This window comes from Camelina sativa, chromosome 6 (assembly GCF_000633955.1).
Source record: "Camelina sativa cultivar DH55 chromosome 6, Cs, whole genome shotgun sequence".
NCBI classification, from domain to species: domain Eukaryota; kingdom Viridiplantae; phylum Streptophyta; class Magnoliopsida; order Brassicales; family Brassicaceae; genus Camelina; species Camelina sativa.
In genome coordinates, this window is record NC_025690.1 from 17217723 (window position 1) to 17229400 (window position 11678).

Consider the following 11678-nt stretch of genomic DNA (forward strand, 5'->3'; position numbering starts at 1 on the left):
GTGATTGATATCACATAGCATTGCACGCGCTTTGGTCCGCTCATCTCCATTTCTGTAGATAAGGGACACAAGAACGTCCATCATAGCTCGGCTGCTCTCTGGGAAGGTAGGCTTACGAGGAACAACCTCCGGAACAACAATGAATGAAGTAGTAGGCCCACTTTCCTCGGCCTCCTCAGCTTCTTCTTCTTCTTCCACCAACTCAGCCAATTTCCTCATAGCATCATAAACTTCCTGGGGCTTGTAATATATAGACTCAACTCGTCTTAAGGCTACCTTCGCAGCAGCTTTTAAATCACCCATCCGCTCGAAATAGTCCTGGATGTTCTGAGCAAGGGCCAAGAACATGGGCTCATCCCTCAGCCTCTCAACATACTCACGGGTGTGAGGATCAATGCATTGCAAACTCTTGAAAAACTCAGTGTCAATCCTCTCCAAGAATGCAACCAAGTTTCCCCAGACCCGAATTTTTCCATCAAAATCTGCTGGCTTTGAAGTTTCATTCTCATCAGGTTCGATTGTANTCAGGTTCAATTGTGTCATCCACAACAATGTTATTGTACTTGACAAGAATGTCCAGTATGGTGAGCATGTTAAGCACGCATTTCTTCCAGACATTGATAGGCATGTGCCCACTGAGACCTGGATTCACATCAAACTGTGCTGAAATAACGCTAAACAAGATTTCAAGCTTCTGTGCAGGAGTCTTGGCAATCTTTGTCAAGTGTGTAAGCTGGTCAACTAGCTCAAATCGAGCAGTGCCTTTTTTCCCACGAGCAGCCACAATTTCCTTGAACTTCTTGTTGACCCAGTCCCAAGTAATTTCTTTTGGATCTTTGTTGATCAGCTTCTCCAAAAGCCTCTCTTTTTTGCTCAGCATCTTCTCCCAGGAGAGATTATCAGTAGGTTCCTCAACCTCCAGTTCAGACTCAGGGTCATCGTTAGGATCATCCTCAGTGTCATCCCCAGTATCAACGTCAGTCTCATCTTCAGACTCTTTCTCATCCTCGACTTCTGGAGACTCGCGGTATTTGTTGATATCGTCTTCGTACAGCTTGTTGTTCTTCTTCAATTTCTGTTTCATTGAGTTCAAAGCCTTGGAGTTAGTAGTGCTCATCTTCTTCTTTGCTTCCTTGTTCGCCAAAGCCTCATTCAAGAAATCCTCCAACATCACAAGGGACTTGATATACAAGGTGGGAGGCTTGACAGCCTCTGTAATCCTCATAACCTTCTCAAGCTGTTTGTTGACCTTATCAAAGTAATCTTGGAGTTTGACCCAATCATTGATCCTCATAGCATTCTTCATCTGGTCAACGGTGTTGGTCATCTCCTCAAAACGTTTATCTTTAGCAGGCTTAACCACACGTTTGGTATCAACATCATCATCAGACTCACTGCCACTTTGAAGGTAACGGCTATCGACACCACCGTTATCCTGAACCTCAGGAACCTCGTCTTCAATATCACTCTCATCTTCACTATCACTTCCACCCTATGAACATAACAAAAAATCATTAAGAAACGACGCAAGTAAAAAGAGAGTTTACAAAACAAAGACATGTTTTTGATAAGTAAAACGAAAGGTCTAACGAAGGAAACCTGAGCGAAAAAACGAGACATCTTCTTTAGCTGGTAAGGTTAACCTGATACACCAAAATAGTAACCAATTTTAATAGTGAAACCGATGATAGATACAGCCATATATGAAAGCGCAAAGATGCGTGAACAAAATCAAAACAATTCCAAAAACTCTGTCTATAATCAGATGATTTGAACGACCTAATCGTGTCACAGATACAGATTCGAATCAAACTACACTAAAATCGAACCGAAAAATTTTGTCCAGCGAGATGAGGAAGAATGGAATTACCTGAATTGAGACGATGGAGATGGAGATTTGCGAAGGGAGATTCTTGAAGAGGAGGGTTCACGAATCTTTTAAAAAAAATGCTGTGGAGAAGAAAGTGTGTAGCCGTCGAAGACGAGAGAGAGAGAGAGAGAGAGAGAGAGAGAGAGTCAGAGAGGTGAAAATATATATAATTAGGGTTTCGTCATTTACTCATTAAACCGGATTCGATTTGATTCTATTTTCCAAAACCGAAACTGAAATTAACCGACTTAAAAGCTCCAGATCGGAATTTTATTTACAAACCGACTTAGTCGAACCAGTACTATACCGTACTTGAAATAGTGATCGTTAAACCAATGAAATAACCGATTTCTCTAATCCTTTCCAATTCTTGTGTGCTCCTCCTATATTTGAGGTAGTCATAAAATTATATACAGTTATCTCATGGACTTGTCTTCCTATCACACTCAAACTCAGATCTTATGGGAGGAACTTTCAAACATTCAAACTACACCTCATACCGTTGAGGATCTTCTTGCAGAAAAGGAAACTAATCGGGTTATAGATTTCTTGATGGGACTTAATGATTCTTATGATAATCTTCGCAGTCGCATTTTGATGAAGAACAGTCTTCCTTCTCTTTCCGAGATTTACAACCTCCTGGACCAAGATGACAGCCAGAAGAGTGTCACGGTTGCTGCCACCAGTGATTTCAGTATTGCTGCCTTTCAGGTGTCACATTCACAGTCCCAGGGATTTAGTAAATCTGCTCAGGCTCCTACTTCTCAGAATGCAAGTGCTCCTCCTTATCAGCGAAACAATCGCCCACAGTGTATCTTTTGTGGGAAAGCAGGTCATGTTGTGGATAAATGTTGGAAGAAACATGGCTATCCTACGAGTTTCAAGCCAAATATCCGATCTGATAAGCCCTCTCCTCTTGTTGCGAATGTGGCTCTTGAGGAAGGCTCCAGTGATCCTGATACTGTCACCGGAGATTTGTCTGCGACTCAGATTCAGCAATTGATGTCCTTCTTGGCCAGTAAGCTTCAACCTCCTAGTTCCACTCCCACCCCAGAAGTTCACTCTGTCTCAATTTTCTCTGCTCTTCCTTCTTCCACCATTGGCCCAATGTCTGGTACTTTCACTCCCTCTATCCTTTGTTCTTTTACCGACATTGCTAGGCCTTATGTATGTTCGTCTCTTAATGATATTCCTGCTCTCTCTGCTTGGGTTATCGATTCTGGTGCCACAAACCATATTTCTCATGAACAATCTTCCTTCCTTTCATTCAAACCAATTCATAATGTTGTGAATCTTCCTAATGGAATTTCTGTGAGCATTGTTGGGATAGATACAATTCACTTGGGTAACAATTTGATTCTTCATGATGTCTTATACATCCCTCAGTTCAAATTCAACCTTTTAAGTATTAGTGCCTTCACCAAAAGTATGGGTTGTCGTGTCTGGTTTGATGAACTTTCTTGTGGTATTCAGGATCGTACTCGGGGATTAACGATTGGGACGGGTAGGCAAATCGCAAATCTTTACTTCCTGGATGTCGAGTCTCTTTCTAGTCCAGGTACTGCTCTTTCAGTTGTTGCTGCCTCTGTTTCAAGTCCTGAACTCTGGCACAGTCGTTTAGGTCATCCTTCTATGTCTAAACTTCAGTCTATGCAGTCCATATTATCTTTAGACAACTCTAAAATTGATACTCATTATCATTGTTAAGTTTGTCATCTATCTAAACAAAAACATCTTCCTTTTATTTCTAAAAATCATGTCAGTTCTACTCCTTTTGAGTTAATTCATATTGATACTTGGGGTCCTTTTTCTGTTCCTATTCATGATGGTTTTAGATATTTCCTCACCATTGTTGATGACTGTTCTAGAGCTACTTGGGTTTACCTTCTTAGGAATAAATCAGATGTCTTACAAATTTTTCCTAATTTTGTCACTATGGTAGAAACTCAGTTTGATACAAAAATTAAAGGGGTTAGGTATGACAATGCTCCAAAATTCAATTTCACTTCCTATTTCCAATCAAAAGGCATTGTGCCATTTCATTCTTGTCCTGAAACACCACAGCAAAATTCTGTGGTAGAACGAAAATACCAACATATCCTTAATGTGGCTCGTTCTTTGTTTTTCCAATCCAATATTCCCATATCCTATTGGGGTGACTGCATTCTTACTGCAGTTCATCTCATCAATCGCACTCCAGCTCCTATCATTAAAGACAAATCTCCTTTTGAAGTCTTAACCAAAAAAATTCCTGACTATTCTACTCTTAAAACTTTTTGTTGTCTTTGTTATGCTTCCACCTCTCCCAAGAACAAACATAAATTCGATCCCAGAGCTCGTGCTTGTGCCTTTATCGGTTATCCCAATGGCTATAAGGGTTACAAACTTCTCGATATTGAATCCAATACTATCATTGTCTCTCGACATGTGGTATTTCATGAGGAGCTCTTTCCTTTTCTTGGATCTGATTCTTCCCAGGATATAATGTCTCTTTTTCCTGATCAGATACCAACTCTTCCTGTGGATAGTAATTTATCTGTTGATGATCCTTCTGCATCTTCAGCTTCTGTAGAGCATCAACCTTCTGTTGAGCCTATTATTGATGTTCCTGAACCTTCTGTTCAAACATCCCACAGGAAGAAACAGAAACTAAGTGTTGTTGGTTCAGTGGGGTCTTCAACCACTGAAACAAAATTTAGATTATCTTCAAGACTACTACTGTCATTCAGTGGGGTCTTCAACCATCCACGAAATCTCTCAATTTCTGTCTAATGACAAAATTTCTCCTCTATATCTCTCCTTCTTGGTTTCCATTGATAAAGAAAAAGAACCCTTATCCTATGCTGAGGCAAAGGAAATTCTGGTGTGGTGTGGAGCCATGGATGATGAAGTGGATGCCCTTGAAGACACTGAGACGTGGACTATTTGTACCTTACCTCCTGACAAGACCCCCATTGGTTGTAAATGGGTTTTCAATGTCAAGTTCAATTCTGATGGTTCCATCGAGAGGTATAAGGCTAGGTTGGTGGCCAAAGGGTATACTCAAAAAGAAGGTATTGATTACATTGAGACTTTTTCCCCTGTGGTTAAGCTCACATCGGTTAAATTGATTTTGGCTTTGTCTGCGATTTATAATTTCTCACTTACGCAACTAGACATCTCCAATGCTTTTCTCAATGGTGATCTCAATGAGGAGATTTACATGCAGCTTCCTCCGGGTTATGCAGATAGAAATGATGTTGTTCTGCCTCCTAATGCGGTTTGTAAGTTGCAGAAATCTCTCTATGGTCTCAAGCAGGCCTCACGTCAATGGTTTCTAAAGTTTTCTTCGACCTTGTTACAACTGGGTTTCATTCAGTCTTTTGCTGATCATACTTGCTTTCTCAAGATTACTGATACTCTCTTCCTCTGTGTCTTAGTATATGTTGATGACATAATCATTGCGAGTAATAATGATTCAGAGGTTGTTCTTCTGAAGTCTCAGCTTCAATCATTCTTCAAGTTGCGTGATCTGGGTCCTTTGAAGTATTTTCTGCGCTTGGAGATTGCTAGATCCTCTGAAGGGATCCACATCTGTCAACGTAAGTATGCTCTTGATCTCCTTGATGAAACAGGGCTCCTTGGTTGCAAACCCAGCAATATTCCCATGGACCCGCATGTGAAACTCTTCAAGGACCATGGTGGTGACTTTGTTGATGCTGGTTCTTATCGGCGTCTTATTGGGAGGTTGATGTATCTCCAAATTACACGTCCTGACATCACATTTGCAGTCAACAAACTCAGTCAATTCTCTCAGGCACCACGTGTTACACATCAACATGCCCTTTACCAGGTTCTTCACTATATCAAAGGCTCTATTGGTCAAGGTCTCTTCTACTCCTCCAAGACAGAACTTCAGCTGCAAATGTTTGCTGATGCAGATTATTCTTCTTGTTTGGACACACGACGTTCTACTTCTGGTTTTTGCTTGTTCCTTGGCACCTCTCTTATTTCCTGGAAATCCAAGAAGCAGGAGGTTGTTTCCAAGAGCTCGGCTGAAGCAGAGTATCGAAGTATGTCCAAGTCGACTGATGAGTTAGTTTGGTTCACAAATTTCTTCAAGGAATTGCGGATTCCACTTTCCAAACCTACTTTGCTCTTATGCGACAACGAGGCTGCCACATTGCTACTAATGCAGTCATCCATGAGCGTACTAAACATATCGAGAATGACTGTCATAGCATTCGGGAAAGGTTGGTTGCTGGTTTGTTTCAACTACTCCATGTTCGTTCTCACTTGCAGCTGGTCGATCCTTTTACTAAACCTCTTTATCCTGCTCAGTTTCAAGAACTTTTTTGCAAGATGGGTCTCCGAAATATCTTTGTCCCATCTTGAGGGGGCATATTAGTGTATATAGTCACATGTAAATGTCCATTAGAGTATTTGGGCTTTAGTTTAGGCCTTTTAGTAACTGTATATAACTGTATATATACTCATATTTGTAATCATTATTGAGTTAATGAGATAGGAAATTTTTGGTAAAAGTACTCTTTCAGGTATGATAAATGTCAAAAGATAAAATCTTAACTATAGACAGAAAAGACAACATTCAGATTCCTGGAACAAAGCCAAACTCCAAGGCTACCCTATACGAATTTAGAAAATTATTCAAAGGGGTTTAGAAACTATGGAAGACTGAAATTTCATATCTTACCATACTGAGGCAGATTGCGTTGATTTTTGAAAAGAGGCTACGGTTATTGTCAACAAAGTTTGCAAAACCTGTATCCAACATTGTGACAAGAGATTTTATATAGTCAGAAAGTTGGCAGCAATTAGCGGACAGTGTAATTATAAAAAGAACAATTCTAGTTCATTGTCACCATAAGGTGTATGCTCAAACTATTTAGATGGTTTATGTTATACCATGTAAAAAGATAAGAGATGATAACCATAGTGTTTATATATTCAATTACTTTCACCAGAAAGGGAAAGAATAAAATACTCACCTTTGAATGATTCCCGAATAACCTACAACAGATAAAATCCAAATATGTCAAAGCCTGACTCTAATTGACGTATGCAAAATGTTGAAGTGATAGAACTTCATGCTGCAATGACTATTTGTGAAATGTTCAAAGAAACATAATTGAATGTAGCCAATCACATCAGATAGGTTCTTAATGGAAGATAAGTCATATATTATATCGAGAAGATAAAAACTAAGCAGAAACAAATAAAGAGGATTAGCCCTCACATAAACCAGACCTGCAAGCACATGAGAAACAATGTAAATAAACAACCAAAGCTTTCTTATTTTCCATACGAGTAATGCAAAAGACGCAATTAAAATTTCCAATAAAGCATTCTTATAGGTTTTTCCAACAACAGCCAGTGAACATAACGCTTTCACAATTGTACCATATAGCCAAATTTTACATGGATTCATCATTGCAAGAACAAAAAGTAGGACAAACAGAAAGATTCTCTCACCTTGCCAATGATCAAAGGAATTAACAGAGTAACTACAAGACTTCTGAACAGTTGCTCAGTCGGAAAAGAAACACCTACTCCCCCAGCTATGTATCTTGATACCCAAAATGGAATCTGATAAGAGGTCAACCATGCTAACTTCAGTGTCAGAAGACGCAATGCTCATTCATTTTTAACAGAAGACTTTGAATCCTACTCACATTTCAAGATCGTATGCTAATTTGAAACAATCTGCATAGCAGAAATCTTGACATATAGACCAGGAAACAATCTGACTAGAAATATAATTGATTCTGCATGATCAACTTGTAGTTTCGAAGGGAGAACACTAATATGCAAGAGGGTCGACTTACACTTAGAATTCCTAATAAGTTGGATGCCACAGTCACCGCAAGAGCAAGAGCAGCATTGCCACCAGCAAGCTGAATTGGCAATTTTGATTAAGTCAGTGGAGAACGCAAGAAAAAACAGTTATGCACAAAATATTGATTAGACATATATCAAATTGAGTACGTGAGTAAGGGCAACACCACTTGATAAGGTGGTTGGCATACAGCAAAATATAGCCAGCCCTGTAAATAGCATGAGGACATAAACAAGTTTTAGACTCTTCACTCACTACTGAGCGACAATAAACAGGGCTGGAAACTGAAGAATAAGGTCTTCAAGAGTAAAGACTGTAGAACATTAACTAATCAAGTTTCTTCTGCATTATGCAATTAATATGCATTTCCTACCCGTCAATTTTATAACTAAATTGGATAAACGCAATGAGATTTAGCAAGATAAAAGACAACATGAAGGTGAAATTGTTGAATATAAGATTACAAAGGCATTGAGATTTAGCGGTCAATCACTTGATCACCTATGTTTGCTTACCATATTATAAATAAGTTTGTAAGTATATTAATTCATTGAACCGATGACAGTGTCACTAAAACTATAGATGCACTGTAAATTAATGGAAGTCAGTAAAATACAAACAGTAATAAGCCAAGGAAAGAACATGATTTTCAAGAAAGAGACATAGTAACCTGTAACAAGTTCCGGAGGTTGGAGTTGGACCAGCATAATAAGCCGTGAGAAGGATGGAGTGAGCAACAAAATAGAGATCTGAAAGAAAAAAAGAAGAAGAATAGCTTGGATTTAAGTATGCAATATAACTAACAGAAGTTAAGGAAAGATATACAAAAAAGGTTGTTATCGAACATGACTGAATGGTAAGTACATTGGAGCAAAAGAAATTCTATTCATTACACTGTCTTAGTAGTTTCGTAAAAGCAGAAATTAATTTGTCATGAACTTTAAGAATATAGCAGAAGATATCTAAACTAAAGAGAAGAGGAAGCTTTCAGAGAACGAATCAAGAACATACTAGTCCGAATACTCCAAGAGGCCATCCTTTAACAGCAGCACCAATCGCTTCAGTACGTAAAGTCAACCCTGCTCCACAATACATAGAAGAGTACACAATGGACTAGCTACTCGACAGAAACAAAGTGATTGCTTCCATCACCCTTTAACATAAAAAGAAGAAGACCAAACCAATTGTACACTTATGCTATAGCATATGATAGAATCACCTGATATAATAAATATCCCGCATGTACTGATCTTAGTGAAAGAGTATTTGTCTGCAAGACAGCCTAGTGTTGGATTTGCAAAGCCCAGCCCCACTCCACTAACAAGAGCTGCAAACAAATAACCAACAAAGCACAAACATCTAACTGAGATGTCAAAAGTAACAAACTGAGGCATAAGGATATGGCTACGCTTCCGTTCTACTTATCAGTAAGGATATGGTTACGTCTACATAGGTCACTTGAATTATCAGATTAAAGTGCTTAGTAATCTTAATGGAAAATTGAATTTTGATGCAGTCAATCTTCTTATCAGACTTTAAAAGGTCTTAACCTAAACTTTCATCTCAAGAATCGTTTGGGCAAATTGATTGGGAAAATGGCAAAGAGCAGTGTGTAATGTTACCAAGAGGCAAGAAGTTATCAGAAGCAAAACTCAGCAATTGCTTCCCAAAATGTAATCTTTTAGCTGAAGCTGAAGTGCCTCCATCACCACCAAGCTGTGAACAAGACAAAAATCTCCAACGAGTCAAAAAAAATTTCTTCTCAATAAAAAAGTTCGATCATTTACATAAATCCGATTCATTCTCTACACGAACTTAACCGCAACCATGACTCAAAAACAAGAGAACCCAAAAATAATCGAAGGGACAGAGACAGAGACCTTGTCGGAAGGTTGGCATGCTCTAATGGATCTGGGAATCCATCGTCTGCCACAGGGCTCTAGATAGCGACTGAAGACGACGGAGCGGCTCCCCGGAGACGTTGGTTCACGGAGACATAAAAAGGGGTTTTGGATTGAACCCAGGATACTAGCTATCGCCATTAGATTAGTCAGTATTCGAATCAAAAGTGAGCAGAAGAATGAAAGATTAAATTTTTTGGATGCTTAGTTCTGCATTACTCAGCTCTCAGCTTAAACAACAACTCCGGCTTATCGGAACCACTACCACTGGGCTAGTGGCCAGTACTGTTATTTATTTTATTTATTCGTAACTTAAAATATCATAAAATCATTTTCAGTTTTGAACCAATCACAATGAGTTTTGTCTTTTCAGCTTTTGAAAAGACAAAACTCATTGTGATTGGTTCAAAACTGAAAATGATTTTATGATATTTTAAGTTACGAATAAATAAAATAAATAAGACAAGAACTTTATAATGATCAAGAAAGAAGAATTTTAGTAATTGAGAGCGAGATCCCAGTAGTGGGCTACACCAGCATCCGTGAATAACTTTCTTGGCAGCAGATTGGGTCAAGCACTCTTGTACATTAAACCTATGAAAACTCTGTTTCTCAACACTTCCTTGCCATACCAACCAACACTTGTTTCCACCATTTATTGATTTGCTTTTACCCTCAACCACAATAACACTCATTCCCTCCGTCCATTACACTACACCCTGTTAATATGTTCTGTTTTGCATTCTTCTCCACTTTGAATCTTGTTTTGGGATGCGACAGCTTCTTGTTGATCTTGTACACCGACACAATCGTCTCAACTCTTGCTGGATCGCCAAAGAGCTTTTTTTCTTTCTTCTCACGTTTCTCTGCAGGAGTTAGCTTCCTCGCAGTGTTCCTGTCAATGTGAGCCTGTTCACGCTGGGCATGTGCTGTGCGGATCTCTTTCTCAAGCTTGGTTGGGTCTTGGGTTGCTTCAGACGCAAGGACCTTCATTAGGTTTCTCAATTTCACCTTTAGTTTTGGTGGTTCAAGCAACCCTAGTCTAATCATCTCCTGTTTCTTCTTTTCTTTTGCCACACGCCTCAGGGTTCGCAGCTGGGGAGGTGGAGACGCTGCCAGCAACCCAAGAAGGTTCTTGCGTCTGAAGGTTCGCAGCTGGGGGAGTAGTAGANCTAACTATAACAAAGAAGGTTTTAGTTGGTATTGTTGATGCAGGTTATAACAAAGAAGGTTTAGTGCGTTCTGTTCGATGACTTAACATATATGAACGGATAGCGGCATGGACGACAGCAAAGAAGCAACGGTCATATATGAGGACAATTCGGCCTGTATCGCACAACTCAAGGAAGGTTACATCAAGGGAGATCGGACGAAGCACATCTTACTGAAGTTCAAGTGNTGTTTCTTTTCCGACTGAGCAACTGTGCAGAAGTCTTGTAGTTACTCTGTTAATTCCTTTAATCGTTGGCAAGGTGAGAGAACCTTTCTTTTTGTTCTTACAATTTTAATAGCGTCTAGCTTGCAGGTCTGGTTTATGTGAGGGATAGTACTCTTTATTCTTCTTTTCTGCTTAGTTTTTTATCTTCTCGATAAAGTATATGACTTATCTTTCACTAAGAACATCTCTGATGTGATTCGCTACATTCAGTTTTATGGCTAGTCTCCCCGAATGTATCATACGGGATCAATATGACAAAACGCACTGGACATGTACATTGATTGATTGAAAGATGAATAAAAATGATCTCGATGAGCATACATTTATAGCATTTTGTATAAGTAATCGAAGATCCCTACTATTTCCTATTTGTTGTAAAACACTTAGTGGACTCCATAGACCGGCCCGTTCACAGTCCATTAGGACATGGCCATACGGCCCATATACAGTCCATTGGTTCTTGGCCTTACGGCCCATGTTATGTATCTCTAGGATTTAGGCCCATTCGTCCATGAGACTTAGGCTATGTCGGTTTGGGCTTTGGCCTTTGTACTCTCTATATATATGTAACATCTATTCATTATCATTAATAAGACTAAGAGATTTCATCCTAAACTCTCTAGTTTCATAACA

The 11678-nt window shown here is 39.2% G+C and overlaps 2 protein-coding genes and 2 pseudogenes across 3 annotated transcripts; 1 reads left to right on the top strand and 3 right to left on the bottom strand.

Annotated features, from left to right (window-relative positions):
• Window positions 1-1996, bottom strand: part of LOC104791910 — a 5352-nt pseudogene extending 3356 nt beyond the window's left edge.
• On the top strand, window positions 2108-3627 carry LOC104791909. Its single transcript, XM_010517918.2, has 2 exons — window positions 2108-2984; window positions 3344-3627. Exons 1-2 carry the CDS (start codon window positions 2294-2296, stop codon window positions 3376-3378), a joined length of 726 nt encoding a protein of 241 aa, XP_010516220.1. The 5' UTR covers window positions 2108-2293; the 3' UTR covers window positions 3379-3627.
• Window positions 6336-9913, bottom strand: LOC104791907 (probable sodium/metabolite cotransporter BASS4, chloroplastic). Of its 2 annotated transcripts, XM_010517916.2 has the most exons (11): window positions 9587-9913; window positions 9329-9422; window positions 8926-9033; window positions 8718-8785; window positions 8377-8455; window positions 7856-7914; window positions 7696-7764; window positions 7343-7456; window positions 6859-6880; window positions 6564-6631; window positions 6336-6495 (listed from the first exon to the last, which is right to left on the bottom strand). In XM_010517916.2, the coding sequence occupies exons 1-11, from the start codon at window positions 9746-9748 to the stop codon at window positions 6433-6435; spliced, it is 906 nt and encodes a 301-aa protein (XP_010516218.1). In that variant the 5' UTR covers window positions 9749-9913; the 3' UTR covers window positions 6336-6432. The 2 variants fall into 2 exon arrangements, with proteins under 2 accessions (XP_010516218.1, XP_010516219.1); XM_010517917.2 differs by lacking the exons at window positions 6336-6495; window positions 6564-6631; window positions 6859-6880 and adding an exon at window positions 6888-7117.
• Window positions 9999-11317, bottom strand: LOC104699155 (annotated as a pseudogene).